General features: G+C 35.7%; 1 protein-coding gene across 13 annotated transcripts in view; it reads right to left on the bottom strand.

Annotated features, from left to right (window-relative positions):
* LOC143345172 (uncharacterized) overlaps positions 1–22958 on the bottom strand; it is a 219313-nt gene that overhangs the window by 85996 nt on the left and 110359 nt on the right. Inside the window, exon 1 of one of the 13 annotated variants that reach the window (XM_076772089.1) lies at positions 13546–13729. The exons of 10 other annotated variants lie outside the window; for them this stretch is intronic. In XM_076772089.1, coding sequence (XP_076628204.1) covers positions 13546–13583 — 38 coding nt within the window. In that variant the 5' untranslated portion in view covers positions 13584–13729. 2 more of the 13 variants (XM_076772099.1, XM_076772100.1) reach the window with 2 other exon arrangements.

Here is a 22958-nt window from a genome sequence, read left to right as displayed (position 1 = left end):
ACAAGTTGTTCCTTGACCCCGTAAAATTAGAAAAATCCCGTAAAAATGGACCAATTTTCAAACGACCATAACTCCTAGAATAGTGAATATATTTCAATGAAATTTTTTTCTCAAGTAGAGCTCATAGATACCCACAAAAAAGTATAAGACAAAATTTTGGTACAGCGTTAAATAAATTGACTAAAAATGAAAAACAAATTTTTAGGAAAAATCGACAGGGGGTAGGTGCCTTTTCTCGGCGAAAAAAAAAAATTTCGAATCGCCCTAAAAAAATTATTTCTAGGTTTTGGGGTCAAATGCAACCATTTTTGGTGAATACACATACACCCAAAATCCTACGCATTTTTGAGAAAAAAATTCATTACTGAAAATATAATGTCTGACCATAACTGTCTGTTACCCTGAAAATTGAAAAGTTTCAAATAATTCAGGAAAAATTATTTTTGGTTGTAGGAGTTAATTACAATCGTTTTTCGTGAATAGACATACCCCCGAAATCCTGCGCATTTTCTAGAAAAAAATTCAAATCGGGGGGAACTTGAAACGTTAATAACTTCTTAACAAAGCCTCTATCAAAAAATTGGTATTCTTGATTTTCGTCTTATTTTGACCTCTAGAATCTTCCGTTAAAATTTTTCCCAGAGGTGGCCGACCACTCTGTATATTCATATCGTTACAATATTTAAATTCAACATAAATTGTCAACAAATAACATTTACGATTTCTGTAATTTTAAGTATGGTATCTGACACCTATAAAACTGAGTTCCGTAAATCTAGATTAACATCTTGGAACCTGTTTTGTAAGCTAAACAACGATTCAACAAATTCGAAAAAATCGATACTCCCGAAAACATGTACAAAACTCTAACACTTGCCTCGTACGAAGCACGTGACAAAAAGACGCTTTCATTTATCTTTCACTTCTCCGATTCTCCCTTTCACGCGACACCCAACAAAAGCGAAAGCGCACTCGTACGAGATCCCGATCTACTTAATGATAAAAAAAAAAACGAACAAAATAAATAAATGAAAACATAGAATGAGTAACGTTTCCGCGACGAGCGCCGCAAAACGGCCGCAAGGGCCGAAGAGAATGTCGGATCGAAGGCTCCCGACCTTGATACCAGCCCGAGAAAAACGATCGTTTCCGTCGTACGAACGACGACGTCGACGCCGCGACGGACGTTCGCGCGCCGTGGCTCCTTCCCAGCGTCCCGAATCTGCGTCATCCGCGTCGAAGCGGGTCTTGATCAATAGTTTTTGCGCGCGAGACCGATTTCCCGCGGCCGGGGCTTACCTACGTACGACACTCATCGCGGCGCAAATCGAGGGGTTCCCCGCACTCCACGGAACCACGCGACAAAACCGCCAACGAAAACTGCAGGAAAATTCACACGCGTTCGAGGATCCCCCGACAGGCCCTTACTTTTCTCCAAGATGCATCCTCGCGATCGCTGGCTCGGACTCCACGGACGCCGTCAGATCAGGCGAGCACGCGCGACAGTCGGCCGGAATTCGGCCGAATTTTCAAACGCACTCGCGAGAGCAGGATTTCGAAACAGGAACCCGACGAAGTGGCGGAATAAAAAGATGATGGAAGGAGTAGAATGGGAGAGGGAAGAAAAAAAAGGAAAAGAAAACGCGGCCGTGAAGGAGCACACCCACAGCGCGACGAGCCGGTGCTTGTGCCGACGTCACCACTTATCGCGTAGAGCACCTTGCATCACTAGCGGCGTGTATTCACGCAGCCCGTCACCCAGTTGTCGCGAACCGCTCGCTGCTGCACGATCCCTCCTTCGTGGCAGCGCTGCTCGACTACTCCCGGTTCCTCTCCATTCCGCCAGCCTCCTGGACTCGCGGCGCTTCTGGCTTCCCTCTCCTTGCGCAAGAATCGCCTGCTGTTCCGCACCGTTTTCGTTCCCCCCCTCCACCACTCGCGACGATATATCGGCCTCCGACCACAGTCGGGCATTCGTCGACTAATTCTTCCCAACTAATTAATCGATTACGTGACGAGATTAAACATTTAGACGATGGAATTAATCGCGATTAACACGTTGGACGCCGTGTGACCCACCAAAGGCGACTGTGGGCGTTCGAATCCGAGGGCCTCGAATGCAGGGATTTAATACCGGTATTGTATCCGGTAAAATTATAGAGGGTGTTCGGCCACTCTTGGGAAAAACTGTAATGGGAGATTCTAGAGGCTAAAATAGGATGAAAATCAGGAATACCAATTTGGTGATTGAGGCTTCGTTGAAAAGTTATTGATCAGATTACTGTTAAAAATTATTGATCAAATTTGCCCATCGACACGAATTTTGTTCTTTCTTAGAATTTCTATACATTCCTGACTAAAATACGCGTTGTTTCCGTTTTGAAACATTAAAATCGTCCAATCCGTTTAGGAGTTATGACTTTTTAAACGTACGCATGAAATTTAAGGGGATTAGACATGAAATTTCATTTATGGTCAGACATTGTATTTTCAGTAAAGAATTTTTTTCTCGAAAGTGCGTAGGATTTTGGGGGTATGTCTATTGACCAAATATTACTGTAATTGACCCCCGCAACTGAAAATAATTTTTCCAGAACGATTTGAAATTTTTTAAATTGTCGAAAAATTTTACACTTTATCGAATTTTTTTCTCGAAACTGGGTAGGATTTTGGGGGTATGTCTATTGACCAAATATTACTGTAATTGACCCCCGCAACTGAAAATAATTTTTCTAGAACGATTTCAAACTTTTTAATTTTGTCGAAAAATTTTACACTTATTCGAATTTTTTTCTCGAAACTGGGAAGGATTTCGGGGATGTGTCTATTGACCAAAAATTATTGTAATTGACCCCCGCAACTGAAAATAATTTTTCCAGAACGATTTGAAACTTTTCAATTTCGTCGAAAAATTTAGGCACCTACCTACCCCCTTGTCGATTTTTCTTAAAAATTCGTTTTTGATTTTTAGTAATTTTATTTGATGCCCTATAGAAATGTTGTCTAATACTTTTTTGTAGGTACCCATGAGCTCTACTTCAGAAAAAAGTTTCATTGAAATATATTCACTATTGTGGGAGTTATGGCTGTTTGAAATTTGGACCATTTTTATGGGGTTTTTCTCATTTTGCGGGGTCAAGGACCAACTTTTCGAATATTTTTGCGATTTGTAAATATTCTTCACCAAAATACGCGTAGTTTACTTTTTTAAACATTAAAATCGTCCAATCCGTTCAGGAATTATGGTGTTTTAAAGATACGCATGAAATTTCAGGGAACGATTTCTGGCCTGAAATTAGATTTTCGATAAGGAATTTTTTTCTCGAAAGTGCGTAGGAATTCGAAGATATATCTAATGACCAAAAATGCTTGTAATTGACTTTTGTAACTAAATATAATTTTTTTGGTATGATTTGAAATTTTTTAATTTCGTCTAAAAATTTCAGTACCTACTCGAATTTTTTTCTCGAAAGTTCGCAGGATTTCGGGGGTATATCTATTCACCAAAAATGCTTGTAATTGATGCCTGTAACTAAATATAATTTTTTTAGTATGATTTGAAATTTTTTAATTTCGTCTAAAAATTTCAGTACCTACTCGAATTTTTTTTTCGAAAGTAGGTAGGATTTCGGAGGTATGTGTATTCACCAAAAATGATTGTAATTGACCCCCGCAGCTAAAAATAATTTGCTCAGAATGATTTGAAATTTTTTAATTTAATTGTTTAGTAACTTTTTAATGAAGTCTCAGTCAATTATTTATGGGCGTAGAATCACTCAGGGAAACTTTTGGAAAGAGAACCAAAGACACGACTGCAGAGTCACATCAGTTTCTGCATAAACTTCAGAATAGTTCAGTGAGTAAAAGTTTACTCTGATGAATGATATTCAAAAATGGTAATTTATTGTGTAGATCAATTCGAACATATATCCAACGTTCACTATGTATTTTTGGTTTTGATACGAAAGACTGGCAACAATTACGCTAAGAAAATAGCTCCGGTTTTTAGCCTCTACAAATTATGAGGATTCTAATGAAATAGAGAAACCGAAGAATGTATCGGTCAATACAGGTAAAATACTGGTATTTCGATATTTCGGTTTCTGTAAGAGTTCAGAAGATATAACTGAAATATACTGGTGTAAGTACCTACTTGAAAGAGATTTAAAAAACATTTAATACTAGAGGTTTGGAATCGTTATGAACATTACTCAAATCCAGGGGGTCTCGAGTGGTGTTGATACTGATACCGCGCCGATACCTATCGATACCAGTTGACAAATTTCGACCCAATACTGAATAATTGTATCGAAGAGTTATCGAGGTCATCTGAAAAGTAATGTCATCGTACGAATTATATTTAATCATCGATGTATTAAGCATCGCTTTCTATTCTTTTTTTTACAAAATTCGTAGATCATTAATCGAAAAACTCATTCGATGCTAATTTTATCATGGAACTAGAAAAAATTAATTCTTAAATTAAGACACGTCGAGGGAAATAAATTTGGATAGGATTTGTGAATTTTAGCAAGGTTACAGAAATAAATACTGAAACAATGTTATGTAGTTTGCAATTGTCCAAAACCAAAATTATAGTCTTGCAGAATATTGTAAGACGTCTATCTAGCAGTGAATGTGTTAACCCTTTGCACTTCGAATTATATTTCAATTTTGTTACCAGTAGCCCCCGACGCTTTAAATGTTTTACTTAAAATTTACGTTAACTAAAAAATAGGACATTTTAAACAAATAGAGGATGAAAAAAATTCAATTAAACATCTGTTTTATTTACACTATTGTTGTACTTTGTAATTTTCAAGTGCTTCATTTGAAATTTACGATAACTAAAAAACAGAGCGGTTCAAACAAATAGAGGAACAAACAAATTCAATTAAGAGTCTGCTTTATTTACATTATTGTCCTATTTTGTAATTTTCAAGCGTATATCTCTTTGGTTTCAACTTGAAAAAACGTCGAGTGGGACAAAGGAGCCCCAGAGATAAAAACTGATGTCGAGTCACGCTCGACACAGGAGTGCAAAGTGTTAAGGGGGCCCCCTGTTAGGTAAAAGATTGAGAACCGCTGTTTCGTACGAATCACGTCTTCCGTGCCCCACGGCTCGTCTCGTCTCGTTTTTTAAATGCCTTTCACGCTTCACTGGCTCCATGGGGGATCCCCCCAAGTAGGGACAGAAAAGTTCGACTTACGAATCGCGTCCTGCGGTTCATTTTAAGAATCATTACTACTGCACTCGCGGATTAGCGAGTTCCAAAGGAGAAGGGAAATGGGCACTTTACAGGAATAGAAACGTTTAATTTACGAATCACGTCTAGGGTTCATTTTAAGAATCTGCTGCACTCGCGGATTAGTGAGTTTCAAAGGAGAAGGGAAGTGGGCAAGTCTCCAGCTTGACAAGAATAGAAACGTTCAATTTATGAATCACATTTAGGGCTCATTTTAAGAATCATTACTACTGCACTTGCAGATTAGCGAGTTCCAAAGGAGAAGGGAAATGGGCACTTTACAGGAATAGAAACGTTCAATTTACGAATCACGTCTAGGGTTCATTTTAAGAATCATTGCTACCGTACTCGCGGATTTAGCGAGTTCCAAAGAAGAAGGAAAATGGGCACTTCCCCAACTTGACAGGAATAGAAACGTTCAATTTACGAATCACGTCTAGGGTTCATTTCAAGAATCATTGCTACCGTACTCGCGGATCAGCAAGTTCCAACACCGACGCGAGAGCACCGTGTGTGGGTGGATATACGCGCGTCGTCGACAAGGAAAGCCGCGCCAGGCGCGTTTTTCCCGCTCGACGACCGAACGAGCGCGCTCTCGACCGAGAGACTGACTGCGGGAGCTGCTCACCCACCTACCAACCTCGCTACCACCGATTACCCCGTTCCCCAGACCCCGTACGTCGTGTCACGACCGACGGCGTTCGACCAGCCTGGCCAGCAGCGCTTCCTCCAGCTGCGAGTCAGCATGAGGAAACGATGCGGTCGTCGAGATTTCCGGATCGAAAGCAACGAAACCGACAACAGGCGACCTGGCCCGCTACTATACGGCACACACGGTCGAGGCGTCGGTTGTGGGTCGACTCGTATATGCGGGACCTGTACCCGCGTGTAATATAGGTCAGTGGGCCAGGGCGATCATGGCAACGCGGACATGCGCAGCGGTGGCCCGCCTTCGGGTTCCGATACGACGGCCGCTCTGGAAAGGAACGATTTTTGGCCAAAAGTCAATTTTCTGGATTTCGAAGAAACGTCTTTTCTCGCACATTAACACTAGATTTACGGACATTGATAGCACGTATATTTATCGATACCTTTCATGTTGACGATTACCTTAAAATACGATTTTTCTTTTAATTAGAATATGTATTCATGCTATTGCATCAATCAAATTCAACATAAGTTGTTAAAAAATAATATTTACGTGTTCTGCAATTTCAAACATGGAATCTGACATCCGTCAAATTGACGGCTTCCGTAAATCTAGTGTTAAAATAACATCATGAATGCATAAACTTGATAACATACATCGCTAGAGAGAAATTAAATTACTATTTGGTCAAGAGTAACAGTATGAATTATTTACAATATAAAATATACCGAAGGAAATAATATTGGACACATTGCGTGGAGAAGTTTATAGAATTAAGATCGTTATATTATCTAGAATAATAATTAATGGTAAAATATATATGCTGGGAGGCATACTAATTTATTTTTTAATTAATTCAAATTATGTAAATAGTGAGAAATATTTAGTACGAAGAATGTACAGTTCATTAATACGAAGAATGACTACTTAATCTACTGAATCTACTAAATCTAAATTAAGATTAAATGAGCCATAAGTATGTAAAAAATAACACAAAAATATGTGTGTATAGTACAGGACTCTGTTACGTCCAACAAAATATTCGAATAAATTGTCTAAACAACAATTACTAATTAGGTCAATTCTCTGAATTTCGAAGAAACGTCTTTTTCTACACATCAATCGCCCTCTGAAACCTAGGTATCAAAACGAGAGTAAGTGTAGGGTGAACCACGTAATTTGATCAGCTTAACTAGTTACTAGTTAATACACGTTGACTGCAAAGTTTGTAAAATTTTCACAATGTCAATATTTAATTTTTTAGGCAATTGAGAACTACCGAATCCAACATTTGATTTAATATTTCTGTAATATAATCGCAATTCGTGAGTCCTGTATATTTTTCTTAATATCTAAGCTTGGGAATTAATTTGTTTAGTTTTTTGTATATTTTTTTTTTAATTGAATGTATATTTTGAAACCAAAAACTTCGTTAATATGAGTTATATTTTTATTCATAATCCAGTCTTTATATCAATATAAATAAAAATATATTCGGTGTATGGAACATATCACGCGAGTAGTTGAAAAATTTGCAGGCTCGTGGTGCTCGATTAACTGAATAAACAATAGTTTAGTCAACATCGATTCCCAGATCAATCCTTTAGAGTAAACAACGATTTTCTATTTTCGTAACGGACGTTATCTATCCGAGTATATTTATTACTTCCTATCACATAGCGCAAATATATACTGTACATTAAGAACTACAAGCATCAACGACGGATAGCAGTCTGACAATCCGATTGGACGCTTGACGATATGATTCATCGTATCGTCTGACATAATTCCAAAGATAAAGTGAAAGTTTTCTGGCCTAGGTTTACTATCACATCTATGTCAAACGGATTTAGAAAAAGATACAGTTTTTCGTACGAAATTGCATGCAACTCTGACGAAATTTATAAACTTTTACGAAATCAAATTACTATTCTGCTATTAAACTGTGAAGTAACGGCGCGCGTTTACCAATAAATGCATAGCAATGAATACAGTAATATACATATAGCTATATTAAAATAATATTGTGCATATTTTTACCGAAATTTTGGCCACCCCAGGGAAAAATTTTAATGGAAGGTTCTAAAGGCCAAAATAAGACGAAAATCAAGAATACTAATTTGTTGATTGAAGCTTCGTTAAAAAGTTATTAACGTTTAAAGTTCCGCCCGTATTGAATTTTTTTCTCGAAAATGCGCAGGATTTCGGAGGTATGTCTATTCACCAAAAATGATTGTAATTGACCTCCGCAACCAAAAATAATTTTTCCAAAACAATTTGAAATTTTTTTTTTCCGTCGAAAAATTTCTCACCTTTTCGAATTTTTTTCTAGAAAGTGGGTAGGATTTCGAGGGTATGCCTAATGACGAAAAATGATTGTAATTGACCCCCGCAACCGAAAATAATTTTTCCAGGACGATTTGAAATTTTTGAATTTAATTGTTAATAACTTTTTGACGAAGCCTCCATCAACAAATTGGTATTCTTGATTTTCGTCTTATTTTGGCTTCTAGAATCCCCCATTAAAATTTTTCCCAGGGGTGGCCGAACACCGTGTACATGAAATGGTTTTTTAGAATGCGCGTGGAATAATTTTCATTGATTATCTTGAACGACGAGTATTATGCAAATTAATTGCAGCGTTTGAGTGACAAAATCAAGGAAAAACGGCCCCATTTGGCGAAAAAGGAAGTGTTTCACCAAGCCAATGCACCAGTTCACACATCCGTTATCGCGATGGCCAAATCCAGGAGTTAGAGTTCGAATTGCTCTTTCACGCACCCTATTCGCCAGATTTAACCCCTTCGAATTATTTTCTCTTTCCAAACTTGAACAAATGGCTCGGTGATAAAAGATTTTCGGAGTCTGCAATTAATGGTTGTTTTGAGGAGCTCGATGGTTCTCATTATAAACAAGGTATCGAAGCTATTGAACACTGTTGAGAAAAGTGTACCCAGCTAAAAGGAGATTATGTTGAAAAATAAAGATATTTGTTCCCGAATTTCTTGTGTTTTTTCTTGTTAGGTCGTGTACTTCTGGGACCAGCCTTGTAGTTGCGTATGTAATTAGGCTCGTATAGAACGTAATCGACAAGTATACGACGTGAGCCCATATCGTATACTTTCCACCCCCGTCTTTCCCTTTTCCCGTCTATTTTACTTGCTTAAAATTCCCCAGTTTCCCCTTCCCCGCAGACAGACGATTGCGGGCTATTTGAATGTCGCCACGATGGAGGCTATTTTGCCTCGCGATGCTCTTGCCCGTGCAACGTTAGAAAACTGTACTTTTCGTAATTTCGTAGAGCACGAAGATTGCGAAGATTTGCTTCGTCAGACACGCAGCGACGATGATTGGCGCGAAAATAGAAAAATACAAGGTCTACGAATGATTTCATCTCTTTTATTCGTCTCTATTGGGGGAACGCAAAGTTGATTAAACGATGTGCAGTTGCAATGTAATTTTTGCTCTTATCCTTTTGGAAATCAGATCTCTCAAGTCATTATAATAAAATTTTGATTGCATTCAAATAATAAACAAAAAATAATATCGAATTAACATAAAAATGAAAAACAATCAGGATTGAAAAATATAAATACCTAGGTCTTCTTCGTCAAAGTGAAAATGTTATATAAAATACGTCACGAATACATTTGGTCTACCAAAAACTTCTGACAATTTTTTAATCGAAAGAAAATAAACTTTTATACTATTAATATTTAATTTAATAATCTAAATATTTTCGATTATTTTTTCTAATAAAACGAAGTATTTCATATTATTTCTTTCCACTCTGATGGCAAAAAAAGCACTTTTTAATAAACATCTTTTTTGCGTGCCTGAAATAATTACATATTAAAAGGTCAAAATTTTCTGACAGACTTAATGTTACGACTCAATCCCAGATTAGTATTCGATTACTTTAGTAAAGAGAAATACGACGTCCCAAGGCTATTTCGAATACCGTGATGTTCATAATAATCAATGCTCTGCCGTGCACTACTTCTAATTAGTATTTCTCGATTATTTAAAAACGTTCGTCATCGATGGCATCTCGCAATATCTAATCGTAAACGAAACGCGAGTCTCGTCTCGTATCAGCATCGATCCGTATCTTGTATTGTTAATGCTTACCACGCGCCGACGTAATATTTTATTGTTCGCGTCGCGATATTGCTATTCAATCTACGCCGATTCAATATTGACTCGCGCTCGATTTTGCAACATCGCAGAAAGCCGTGTATGCCGTATCAAAATACGCTTTCCCGGGCTCGATCGACGCGAAATTTTATCCGTCTAGTAGAATAATTTGATTGACGCGTGAAACTCTTCGGTTTCAGCGAACTGACAACCAACGTTTCTTTATTAATTTTTCAACAGATCTTTTTTGTTGCATCAATTTTCCGTCGTGCCAAACACGTTTGACGAGAACACGATATCAAATATTTTATTAGTATTGTCGTAGCGATACGTAAAAATCAACTTCTTATACAGGGTGTTCGGTCACCCCAGGGAAAAATTTTAATGAGATTCTAGAGGCCAAAATAAGACGAAAATCAAGAGTACCAATTTGTTGATGGAGGCTTCGTTAAAAAGTTATTAACGTTTAAAGTTCCATATAGATCGGAAAATTATTCGGAGAAATTAAAAATTTTCAAATCATTCTGAAAAAATTATTTCTGGTTGCGGAGGTTAATTACAATCATTTTTGGTGAATACACATACCCCTGAAATCCTACCTATTTTGGAGAAAAAAAGTAAGTACTGAAATTTTAAAACGAAATTAAGAAATTTCAAATCATACTAAAAAAATTATATTTAGTTACAGGTATCAAGTACAAGCATTATTGGTCATTAGACATATCCTCGAAACCCTACCCACTTTCGAGAAAAAAATTCGAGAAGGTTTGAAATTTTTCGGTGAAAAATTACTGTTAAAAATTATTGATAAAATTTGTCCACCTACACGAATTTTGTTTTATCTCAGAATTTCTAGATATTCTTGACTAAAATACTCGTTGTTTGCGTTTTGGAACATTAAAATCGTCCAATCCGATCGGGAGTTATGACTTTTTAAACTTTAAGTGGATTAGGCATGAAATTTCATTTGTGCTCAGACGTTGTTTTCGGTTATGAATTTTTTTCTCGAAAGTGCGTAGAATTTTGGGGGTATGTCTATTCACCAAAAATGATTGTAATGAGACTCCACAACGGATAATAATTTTTTTAGAATGATTTGAAATTTTTTATTTTCACCGAAAAATTTAGGCACCTCCTGAATTTTTTTCTCGAAAGTGGGTAGGATTTCGAAGATATGTCTAATGACCAAAAATGCTTGTAATTGACCATTGTAACTAAATATAATTTTTTTAGTATGGTTTGAAATTTTTTAATTTCGTCTAAAAATTTCAATACGTATTCGAATTTTTTTCTCGAAAGAGGGTAGGATTTCGGAGATATGTGTATTCACCAAAAAGGCTTGTAATTGACCCCTGTAATTAAATATAATTTTTTTAGTATGATTTGAAATTTTTTAATTTCGACTAAAAATTTCAGTACCTACTCGAATTTTTTTCTCGAAAGAGAGTAGGATTTCAGGAGTATGTATATTCACCAAATATGATTGTAATTGAGCCTCGCAACCAAAAATAATTTTTTCAGAATGATTTGAAATTTTCTAATAACTTTTTCACGAAGCCTCAGTCAAGAAATTGATATTCTTGATTTTCGTCTTATTTCGGCCTCTAGAATCTCCCATTAAAATTTTTCCCATGGATGGTCGAACACCCTGTATATTTATTAGATGTCATTTATTCCTATACGCATAATTCCATTGAAAGTTTTAAAGGGAACAAGATTTGTATCCGTAGAAGCTGTAAAAGAAGAAGCGTCACGCGTCCTGAAGGATCTGACGGAAGACCCAGCACTGTTTCGAACAATGGAAGATTCGCATGGAGCATTGTAGAGATGAAAGAAGGGTGTATATCGAAGGTGATAATAAGTAAATATGTATGAAATCAAAATGAAATGTTTTACAGCGTCAGTCCCGTTATTCAACAGCCACACCTCGTACATCTCTGCACGGAACTGTTTTGCGTCAGAGCGCTGCGAATGCCGCGCGAATGTTTGTCGATTCATCGTTTCGACTACGACGGAAAAATCGTGACAGACGCAATAACAAGATAAGGAAGCATATCGCGCGGAACGATACGCAATCCTCGAATATGGCAATGCAACCGGAGTCGTCGCCTCTCCTGTTTTCGACCGGGGACGCCCGAGTTTCACGACTATCGTCGTCACCTGGCGTTGGGAACGTTCGATGTATCGCGGGACACGAGAAAGGGTGAACGATATGGCTGAACAAACTCTTCCGTGCATTGGGTGTGAACGATAAGTATTTGGAATAGAGTTTCGGTGATAATCTTGCAACGAGAAAATGCGTGACAGGAAGTGCACAAGAGTGTTTAAAGGATAACGATAAAAGTAAAAAAAAAAGAAATCGAATTTCTTTTTATTCTTTCAATCGATAGCTTATAATTTTGAAAATAATTTATGATCTGGATGCAAAATTCCAACTCTATCGTGAGTTTCATGACTTGACTAAATAAATTGTTCTAATTATTGTTCAGCCGTTCATAATCTCGCGGGCAAATGGCGACACCTGTAGTAAGGTTGAAGATCGCGCGGGGATTCCCGTGGTTTTTGTTCGAGCCGCATTACTGTAATTTATTTATATTAACCTATGTAATATGTAAAGAATAATTAAAGTGATTGTGTTTAACATTTTAATATTGTCTATATTTTATTTATCCAATTAATTCCTATGCAAAAGGGCTTGATATTTTTCAACAATTATTTTATATATTTTCTTTTTTGTAATTTATATTATCCTTTGGTGGTACCTTTGAAAATGATCTCAAACGTTTAGTAAAAATAACAAATTTGTAACTATGATCACTACAACGTTATTAATATGGATATTCATAGACAGATATAATAATAAAAAATCAGCTATATTTTGTTGAGGGTTTCAGGTGGTGCCTGTAATGGAATGGAATTTTGTCTTCAATGAACGTGCAACACCGATAATAGCCATTAAAGACAATCAAAGCCAGATTATGTTACGGTGTATTGTAACAGAAATTGCTGCTACGTAACAAGCGATTACAATTACCTATAATTCTATGAAAGCTAAACTACTCGATCTCGAAAGGTATCAATTCTCGATTAAAGATACTTTATTAAAGAAAAGTCTGGTGGCCATAGTCATCGAATCCTCCGACCAACCATAAAATATGATTTCAAAGAATTCGGAGAATAATGACGCCACTTCTATCGTTGGAAACGGACGCGCCGGAATTTGATAACCTGTCTGAATTAAGTGCGAGAACTTTATGCGATTCCTTAGCGTTCGATTTCAACAAAAAGACTCTAATTGTTGATTAAGGTATAAACCATAAACGACGTAGGATCCTAAGTTATTCAGGAGAAAAAAATTATTCCAACAAATGTAATACGATTAAGGATTACAGTCAAGCGAGTCAAATTTAACAAATTCAACATTTAATTAATACCGTACGAAATGGAATTTTTTTTTAAATTACATTTTCGAAGCATATTTTCAATAGAAAAAACTTATTTCGTTAGAATTACCTACGACGTAGAATTAGTCCGATTAAATAAAATTTCATGAGTTTCTCAAGAGAAAACAATCGATCGATACACAAATATTAACAAACACTGTGGAGTAATCACATTAGTGAGGGAGTCAGTTTAAACATACGGATATTATTAACTTCAAATACCTATTACGAGGTATCTGTAACTGATGTTATCGATTGAAAGGTAAATAATGCGAATGACGCACGCCAGTATGAATTTCATTGCTTTCCTTGCATGATGTATGTTATTTTCGAATTTGCATGTTACACGGAAGAAAATCGTACGATATGTGTATCGATTTCAAGTGTCCCGCGCCGCGGAACCAGTTACGCCAATGGTTTCGAAACTTTTTGTAAGACGTCGTTAAAAGAGACATAAAATGCTCGGTATAAACGAAACGCAATTTCATTCTACCATTAAATAGGTCTAAAATAATACAATAAAATTACGATTCTACGATCGATGACCAACGTATGAATGAAAAGACACGTTTAAATTATTCATATTTGCCTACATTAAGAATTTTAAAAAACAGATATTATAGGATGTTTTTCTGAGCGACCGCTTGGTGGTGTTCGTGATGTATTCAAAGAGGGCGCGTGAGTCGTCCTTTTTTATAAGCTTTATATTTCATTTTACATGGTTTTCCGTTACCTTATCTTGATTTTATTTTAATACTAATACTTTTGCGTGGTTTAATTGTTTTGAACCTGGGCATCTTTTGAATTTGAAACAAATACGGTGCTAGATTTTACATGATAATTTTGAAAGTAAAAATCTTCTTTGCGCATTAACTTTCAAAATGGACGACAGGATAGTGTTTTCATTCGCAGAAATAAATGTGATATTGATTCGATTCCTGTGTTTTCATTTCTGAGCATGCGAGCAATTGCACAATATTCATACGCTATCTCATTCGATCCTCTAATTGATGTCGTTTTTCTACCATTTACATAAGACGGATACTCATCTAGATTAAGAGAAAATTTTTTGTTTTTTCCAGATACAAATTTGCGTCAGTTACACTGCGTTACTCCAGCGTCGTCATTTTGCACTATTTTTGAATAAATATTTCTTTTTTAACACTTAACGACATGGTTAATAACATTCTTGAATATGATTATCCTCTTACTTTTCCATCCATCCAAAAAAAAAACGCTTTATTTCAGGTGTTTACAGTGATCTTACCCCTTAATGGGGATGACTCCGCGAACAACATCGAGGCACCATTGTAGTTTAGAGATTACAAACCTTTTTCCCCGATCTTTCATCAAAAAAAAAAAAAAAAAATCGAAGTCTTTTTCAGGGGTCGATTAAAGCGATTCGTCGAAGGATAATCCCTTCGCGTTTGACCGGGTCGATGAAGGTCCGTAGAAGGCGATCGCGCATTTAAATTGGTCGAGGTCTCTCGGTTACGCTCGAGTAGTAACACACTTCCCTAGCTTGGATATGCAGTTGTAAACTGTTCTACGCCCACGAGCATCGACCAGAGTTCCCGTGACTCCGGCGCATACACACCTATACAACCCTTTTCTATCCTTTCGCCGTTCGAGCCATCATGCCGAGTTCAGGTTCACACAACACGTGCCTTCCCTTATCGCTCGCGCGGGGTTGTCGGTGTTGGTGAATATGTCGGGGACAATTTTTCAGGGTCGACGGTGAAGAGGATTTATATCCGTGCGCTTGGCTTTCATATACGTTCTGCTTTTCAGACGGCAATTAAACATCGAGGGTTATAAATACGTCGATGCTTTTCGCTCTCGCGACCAACGTTTACCCGTTTCGGGGAAGCACAACCGAGTCGCGAAATTATCGACGCGCGCAGAGAAATGATAAGCGACACGAAGAGTGGACGTAATAAATTCTTACGCGTTTTATTTTAATACTATAGCGTTCGATTTCGCGAAATTGTTTCGCTGTTACTCGATTAAATTCGAGCGTCAGAATTGTGTGAATATTCCAGTAATTTCTAAATCTGTAATATTATCTGTTTTTCTATAAAAAATATCTGTTTTTATAAGTAAATTTTTATAAGGAAGTATTTAAGTATTTAATATTGACTTTTTAAAATATAATTCTGAAGCTTCGTAGCTACTAAAATTAATAATATATATTATTCCTGACTGTTAATGTATCGAGTGTTCAAAAAGGTTGAGATCAAATTTATACTAGGTGTTACTGCAAATAATAGTAAATGCATTTTGAATTCATTCCTGATCGAACATATTGGTTTTAAAATATAATTTTGAAGCTTCGTAGCTATTAAAATGAATAATATGTATTATTCTTGATTGTTAATATAACGAGTGTCCAAAAAGGTTGAGATCAAACTTATACTAGGTGTTACTGCAAATAATAGTAAATGCATTTTGAATTCATTCTTGATCGGACATATTGGTTTTAAAATATAATTTTGAAGCTTCGTAGCTATTAAAATGAATAATATGTATTATTCCTGATTGTTAATGTATCGAGTGTCCAAAAAGGTTGAGATCAAACTTATACTAGGTGTTACTGCAAATAATAGTAAATGCATTTTGAATTCATTCCTGATCGAACATTTCTTATAACTACAACAATAAATCATAAGTATTTTTAAAAAGTTGGATCTTTTCAATAAAGCATTTTCGAACGTAAGTTTATATGAATTTTTATTATTTATTTAATTTCGATAATACGTGGTTTGGTTCCAACCTTTTTAGAAACCTTGTATAATTATGACTATTTTCGCTTAAGTTTTTAGAAACCTGTAATTTCTATGCTCGACTCTATAATATAGTTGTAAATAATGGTAATGATACATATCGTTATTATTATTATAAATCTGCCAAGTCTAAGTATAGGTGAGTAAATATACAGGGTGTTCTACAAGTAAAAATTACACTAAAGTGTTATATAACAAAAAATTCATAAATGCTTTGTTAAGAAGTTATGACAAAACTATGAAATGTCATGTTTTTCTATTCACTAAACAAACAAATTTACTAAAATTTTGTTTAAAGAGAGCAACTCCTAGTCGAGGCACGAAAAAATATTTTTAACGTGGAATTAATAACATTTTTTTGTCATAACATTTTGAACTACTGCTTAAGTTTATGTTCAGTAAATTGCAACGAAATATCAAATGCTTAAAAAAGATTGATTTTATTTCATTATACATTTGTTTTTTATTTTAATGTTCTGAATCTCAACCGAGTTTCACGGTTCATATTTTTCCTATAACTTCTTAACAAAGCATTTATGGATTTTTTGTTATATAACACTTTAGTCTCAGTTTTCCTTGTAGAACACACCGCTAAACATGCTTCCAATGATGTGTGTAATATTATTCGTAGTTACAGCAACGATGTGACGAATTCAGCGATCGAATCAAGCCATGCACGTCGCTTCGCCGTCGTGACTTTAAACTATCAACAGACTACGGTTAATATTTCACGAGTATCGTTAGAAACGTGTATTCTATCATCCTGCAAAATATCGTTAAAATCGAAATGGTACGGTTGAGACCCCTTTAATGGTCAAACATCGTGTCGTAGTCGATGGAAGAGTATATACAGATGCACGACGCAACAGCGACGGGTTCGTTGGAAGCATGAAAATGAGCAAAGCTAATAAGAAACATTGGTGCAGTTGGACGGTGATCATTCATTGAAACTGCTATACTATTGGAACATTCGAGTGATCCTGTACGTGAATAATTATGCGGCGTTACGACCGGTAAGAGATATTCACAGATAAGATCATTTATCATCGATCATAGCAGAGAAAACCGTTACAAAATCTAAAATTATCTATTACGAGGATCGTGTGATCGGACTTGGAGATAATCGGCTACATTCGCGAAACAACAACCAGAGAGAGTATCTGTAAACTTTGATCGGTCGAGATTAGTGACTTCAACGATAAAACTACTTACAGCGAGATCGAGAACGATCTAGAGCTCGTTCGATAATGTTTAAACGTATAATAAAATTATTCGTAATGGACTATTTTTTTACTTATCGAGTTTTTCTTAGTGTTCTAGTATCTGCTAATCAATTTTATACTACTTAAGAATCTTACATCTCACTTCGAACAAAATGGTCGCTATCGTGGGCATCGTGGAATAATCTTCTTTAAAAGAAACTATGTTTGACTATGATTGAGAGGATCCAACACCACCAATTTTGACTTTTTTTAGCCCAAATAACTGCAGAATGTTATTCAAACACAAAATGGTTGCCATTATGGGCACAGTGGAGTAACCTTTTTTAAAAGAAACTATGTTTGACTATGATTGAGAGGATCCAGCATCACCAATTTTGACTTTTTTTAGCTTCAAAAATTGCAGAATGTTATTCAAACACAAAATGGTTGCCACCATGGACACTGTGGAATAATCTTTTTCAAAGGAAACTATGTTTGACTATGTTTCAGAGGATCCAGAACCATCAATTTTGACTGTTTTTAGCTCCCAAAATTGCAGAATATTATTCAAACACAAAATGGTTGCCACCATGGACACTTTGGAATAACCTTTTATAAAAGAAACTATGTTTGACTATGATTGAGAGTATCCAACACCACCAATTTTGACTTTTTTTAGCTTCAAAAATTGCAGAATGTTAATCAAACACAAAATGGTCGCCATTATGGACACAGTGGAATAACCTTTTATAAAAGAAACTATGTTTGACTATGATTGAGAGGATCCAACACCACCAATTTTGCCTTTTTTTAGCCCAAATAATTGCAGAATGTTATTCAAACACAAAATGGTTGCCATTATGGGCACAGTGGAGTAACCTTTTTTAAAAGAAACTATGTTTGACTACGATTGAGAGGATTTTTTTAACCCAAAAAATTATAAATTGTAATCTTGCGAATTGCAAAAGTGTTATGACAATTTTTGCAAAAAATTCCCAAAGAACTTAGAAAAAATGCATTTCATATTAGTAGACCCCCTTAAATGAGACCTTGAAAATTATTTGTCAATGAACATTGCAAACTGAAGTTCGTGGGCAGGTGTACATCCCATTTACTTAAACCTGACCATGAGTTGTTCCAACTGTTTCTGGTTGCAGACCGATTTCCAGGAATCCCTGGACGATACGCTCATGGAAAATTAGAAAACTTTCCCGTACAAAGTTTGACACACCCTCGGAATACATCGAGCTACCAATCAGCCGCAACAAACACCCACGTCCAACTTATGGAAATTAAGCAACCGGGAGGAAATCGATGTTAATATCAAGAACATATTCAGATTCTGATGTCTATGGAAAAGAATCGATCGCCAGCCAAACAAGTCACAGAGATTCCACTCAATAGTCAAACATACATTGCGCAATTAATCTTTACCAACAGTGGTATTTAAATCCTTGAACATTCTGCGGATAAATAGACATGTTAACTTTATAAATAACTTTCAGCGACCGTGAACAATATTGTAAATGCAAACTTTTGCATTAGTGGAATGGCGAATGGAAAAATTCAGCAGCTGCATTTACACTAGAAGCAGACATTCTTCAGTATTAATAAAAGCGAAGGATGAAATTTATTCGAGAAGAATAATCCGGGTCCACTTTGACCCAAATCTCAATTTTATTACTTGGTACCCCATTACCAAGTTCTTGATTTAATTTTTGCCTTTTCTTATTTGTAAATTCCTTTATTTATTAATATTGTTAATTTTTCAAGCATGTTTTGCAATTTTAATTATATCGTTATATAAATTGTGATATTTTCATTATAAACGACTAAAATATAATAACGAGACGTTAATAAAAATTCCTCTTTTCTCCCAATATCTGAATCGAAATATCAGAACAATATTCCCAGGATTAAAAACGTGATAAATGTTCCGCCGCGACTGATTTACAAACGCTGGAATCTTAACGACTAAAGTTATCCATTCAAGAAATAGTTAAGCGACTGGTATAAACTTAGTAATACGGTACCGTTTGAATAATTAAACTCTACGTAATAACGTATCACAACGTGCAACGCGAATTATCGCGTTCAACAGAACGTGTAAAACCGGTGATGCTTTTTCTCGTTGAAAATCGCTGACGGAGCAGTCTTTCAGTGAAGAATCCGCGTCAGGAATTAAACAGATTCCGTTTCGATGAAACATTGTCCGATAAGGCAAGCATCTGTCGACGTTAATTGGCAAAGTAAGAGGAATTTCAGATTAATCTTTTCGCCGAGCAAGAGAATACAGTTTCTAGCGTTCTTTTTGGACGTCTACAAATTAACGTAACGAAGAAGCCTAACGCTCGTTTGTTCGTGCATCGTGACTGGATGAAACGCAAAATTCGCGTCCATTTTCTTATTCGTGTTTATTTCGCTCGTTACGCAATACAAAGTATCAAAAACATTAATTGGACGATACGTACAATCGTTAGAATCGATCAACGAACTCTTTCCACGTCGAATGCTTCTTGCCCAATGTACAATCGCGTGCAAACTTCTCTGTGCAATTATATTTTTAATACAACTGTTAACTCGTTGGCATCAACGGCTGAGAGTTGAGGCGTGTAGGTCTATTTATCAGCAATCGCCTCTCGGACGATCCGGAATATCATTATTTCTTAATTACTTTTATCTCATTGTTAAGAAACGATAGCATTCGTTTTGTAAGTAACGAATCAACCTGTGTGCATAATTAATCTCCTTTCTTGAATATAAATTAGTGGAATGTGTCTCTGTATAATTAATTACACATTGGAAAAGAAAATTCTGAATTATACCTAAAATATAAATATTTATAAAATATTTTAGGAAATCCAACAATTGTTCCATTTTTAATAAATGTATAAATTGTATACAGGGTGTTCGGTTACCCCTGGAAAAAATTTTAATGGGGGATTCTAGAGGCCAAAATAAGACGAAAATTAAGAATACCAATTTGTTGATGGAGGCTTCGTTAAAAAGTTATTAACGTTTAAAGTTCCGCCCATACTGAATTTTTTTTCTCGAAAATGCGCAAGATTTCGGGAGTATGTATATTCAACAAAAATTATTGTAATTGATTCCCGCAACCGAAAATAATTTTTCCAGAACGATTTGAAACTTTTCAATTTCGTGGAAAAATTTAGGCACCCTTGTCGATTTTTCTTAAAAATCTGTTTTTTATTTTTAGTAATTTTGTTTGACGCCCTATAGAAAAGTTGTCTAATACTTTCTTGTAGGTACCCATGAGCTCTATTTCAGAAAAAAGTTTCATTGAAATATATTCACTATTGCAGGAGTTATGGCTGTTTGAAAATTGAACCATATTTATGGGGTTTTTCTCATTTTGCGGGGTGAAGGAACAACTTTTTCAATATTTTTATAATTTCTACATATTCTACATCAAAATACGCGTAGTTTGCTTTTTTAAACATCAAAATCGTCCAATCCGTTCAGGAGTTATGGTGTTTTAAAAACACGCATGAAATTTCGGGGAACGATTTCTGGCCTGAAATTAGCTTTTCGGTAAGGAATTTTTTTCTCGAAAATGCGTAGGAATTCGGGGGTATGTGTAATGACCAAAAATTATCGTAATTGACCCCCACAACCGAATATAATTTTTTTAGAACGATTTGAAAAATTTTTTTTTCGCCGAAAAATTTCAGCACATCCCTTTTTTTTCTCGAAAGTGGATAGGATTTCGGGGGTATGTGTATTCACCAAAAATGATTGTAATTGCCCCCTGCAACCGAAAATAATTTTTCGAAAACGATTTGGAATTTCTGAATTTAATTGTTAATAACTTTTTAACAAAGCTTCCATCAACCAATTGGTATTCTTGATTTTCGTCTTATTTTGGCCTCTAGAATCTCCCATTAAAATTTTTCTCAGGGGTGGCCAAACACCCTGCATACAGGGTGGTCCACGCAAAGTATGCGTTGCTCAAAAAACTTTTATATAAAAGAGTTGCAAAGTTTGAGGAGGTCAACTTTGTTTTTTTAAATAGAATTTCTATACTTTTTGTACCAAAATATGAAAAAATATCAAGTTCTGAGTAAAAATGTGTTAATCTGTATTAGCTCTGAACCAAATAGCTAACGAGTAATTTCACTTTAGTTTTTGAAAATTTTCTTCGCGTGATATCAAATTGGAGACTCAACCTTATCACAGATTTCAGCACAACAGTGAAAATTATCAAGAAATAAAGTGAAATTACTCATCAGTTCTTAGACTAAAGACTAATACAGATCAACACTTCTTCACTCAGAATTTAATATTCTTCTATATTTTTATATAAAAAGTATAGTAATTAGTTTAAAAAACGAAAGTTGTCCTTCAAAAGATAAATGCACTGCATAGTGTACCCCTTCAAACCATGCAACTTTTTTATACAAATTTTTTTTTTTTGAGCAACGCATACTTTGGAAGTTATAGAAGTACACATGTTGTGTGGACCACCCTGTATAGAACGAAGAATAATTTCATTATTTCCTTCAATGAATAAGTGTAATTTATAATGTGTATTGAATAGCTGAGACGAACATTAGACAATGTTATAATATAGCCAAGAAATATTCGTTGTATTTAGGATGTTTGTACATGGATATTTGCATACACTCAGCTCAGCAAAGACAAATCCTAACTGTGAAATACCGTGACACAAACGCGATGGTTTCGTGACATTTTCTATGTTCGATGTGTTGGCACTGTAAATGATATTCTACCGTCGACTGATTTACGTATTTCAACAAGAAATTACCTCCAACAAGTATCATCTATCAAAGTTGGTGTGCCGGTCTCTTTGACAAATGTACAAGTTTACGATCGATCATGTCAGTCGTTCAAACCACGCCTTCTTCATTAACCAGCGAGCAAATTATTGCAAGAAAAACGGGGCAAAGGTCCAAGTGATTTCATTTTCTAGGCGATCGCGACTATGTGCATTCACAATAATGAATTTCACAACACCAAAATCGCGAATTTGGTGTAAATGACTATTTTCTTAATACCGTTAGTAGGATGGCAGAAAATACCTACAGTAAATAAAGTTATAACTTGCATAAGAGGCTGTGAAGCCAGGTAATTTCGATCTCCGTTGGTCGAGCTGTTCTAACTAAAGAAAATTTCACTTCCCACTGACAATTGCAACTTCAATTAAGACCGAGTACACGTTCATTCTCTCTTCGACCTCCGATTGCTTCACCGGGAGAAAGTATGCTAATAAGCTCGCCATAATTTTATAGTTGAAACTGATAGTCGTGGCCGATGACTGATAATTATTACGTTTATACAACGACCAGTATTACAAGATTTCTTTTCGCCAGCATACCGCAGATATTCTAATATTGTTTGCCCGGACAGTTGTAAAAATAAAAAAACAGGAATATCGGTGTCAGTTTTAAATAATGCATATCCCATAATTGACAATAATGTTCAAACCTCGGTTCGTTCTAAAGACTTGGCGCTTATGT

The sequence above is a fragment of the Colletes latitarsis genome, chromosome 1 (genome assembly GCF_051014445.1).
Source record: "Colletes latitarsis isolate SP2378_abdomen chromosome 1, iyColLati1, whole genome shotgun sequence".
NCBI lineage: Eukaryota > Metazoa > Arthropoda > Insecta > Hymenoptera > Colletidae > Colletes > Colletes latitarsis.
This window is presented reverse-complemented; position numbering and strand designations above follow the sequence as displayed.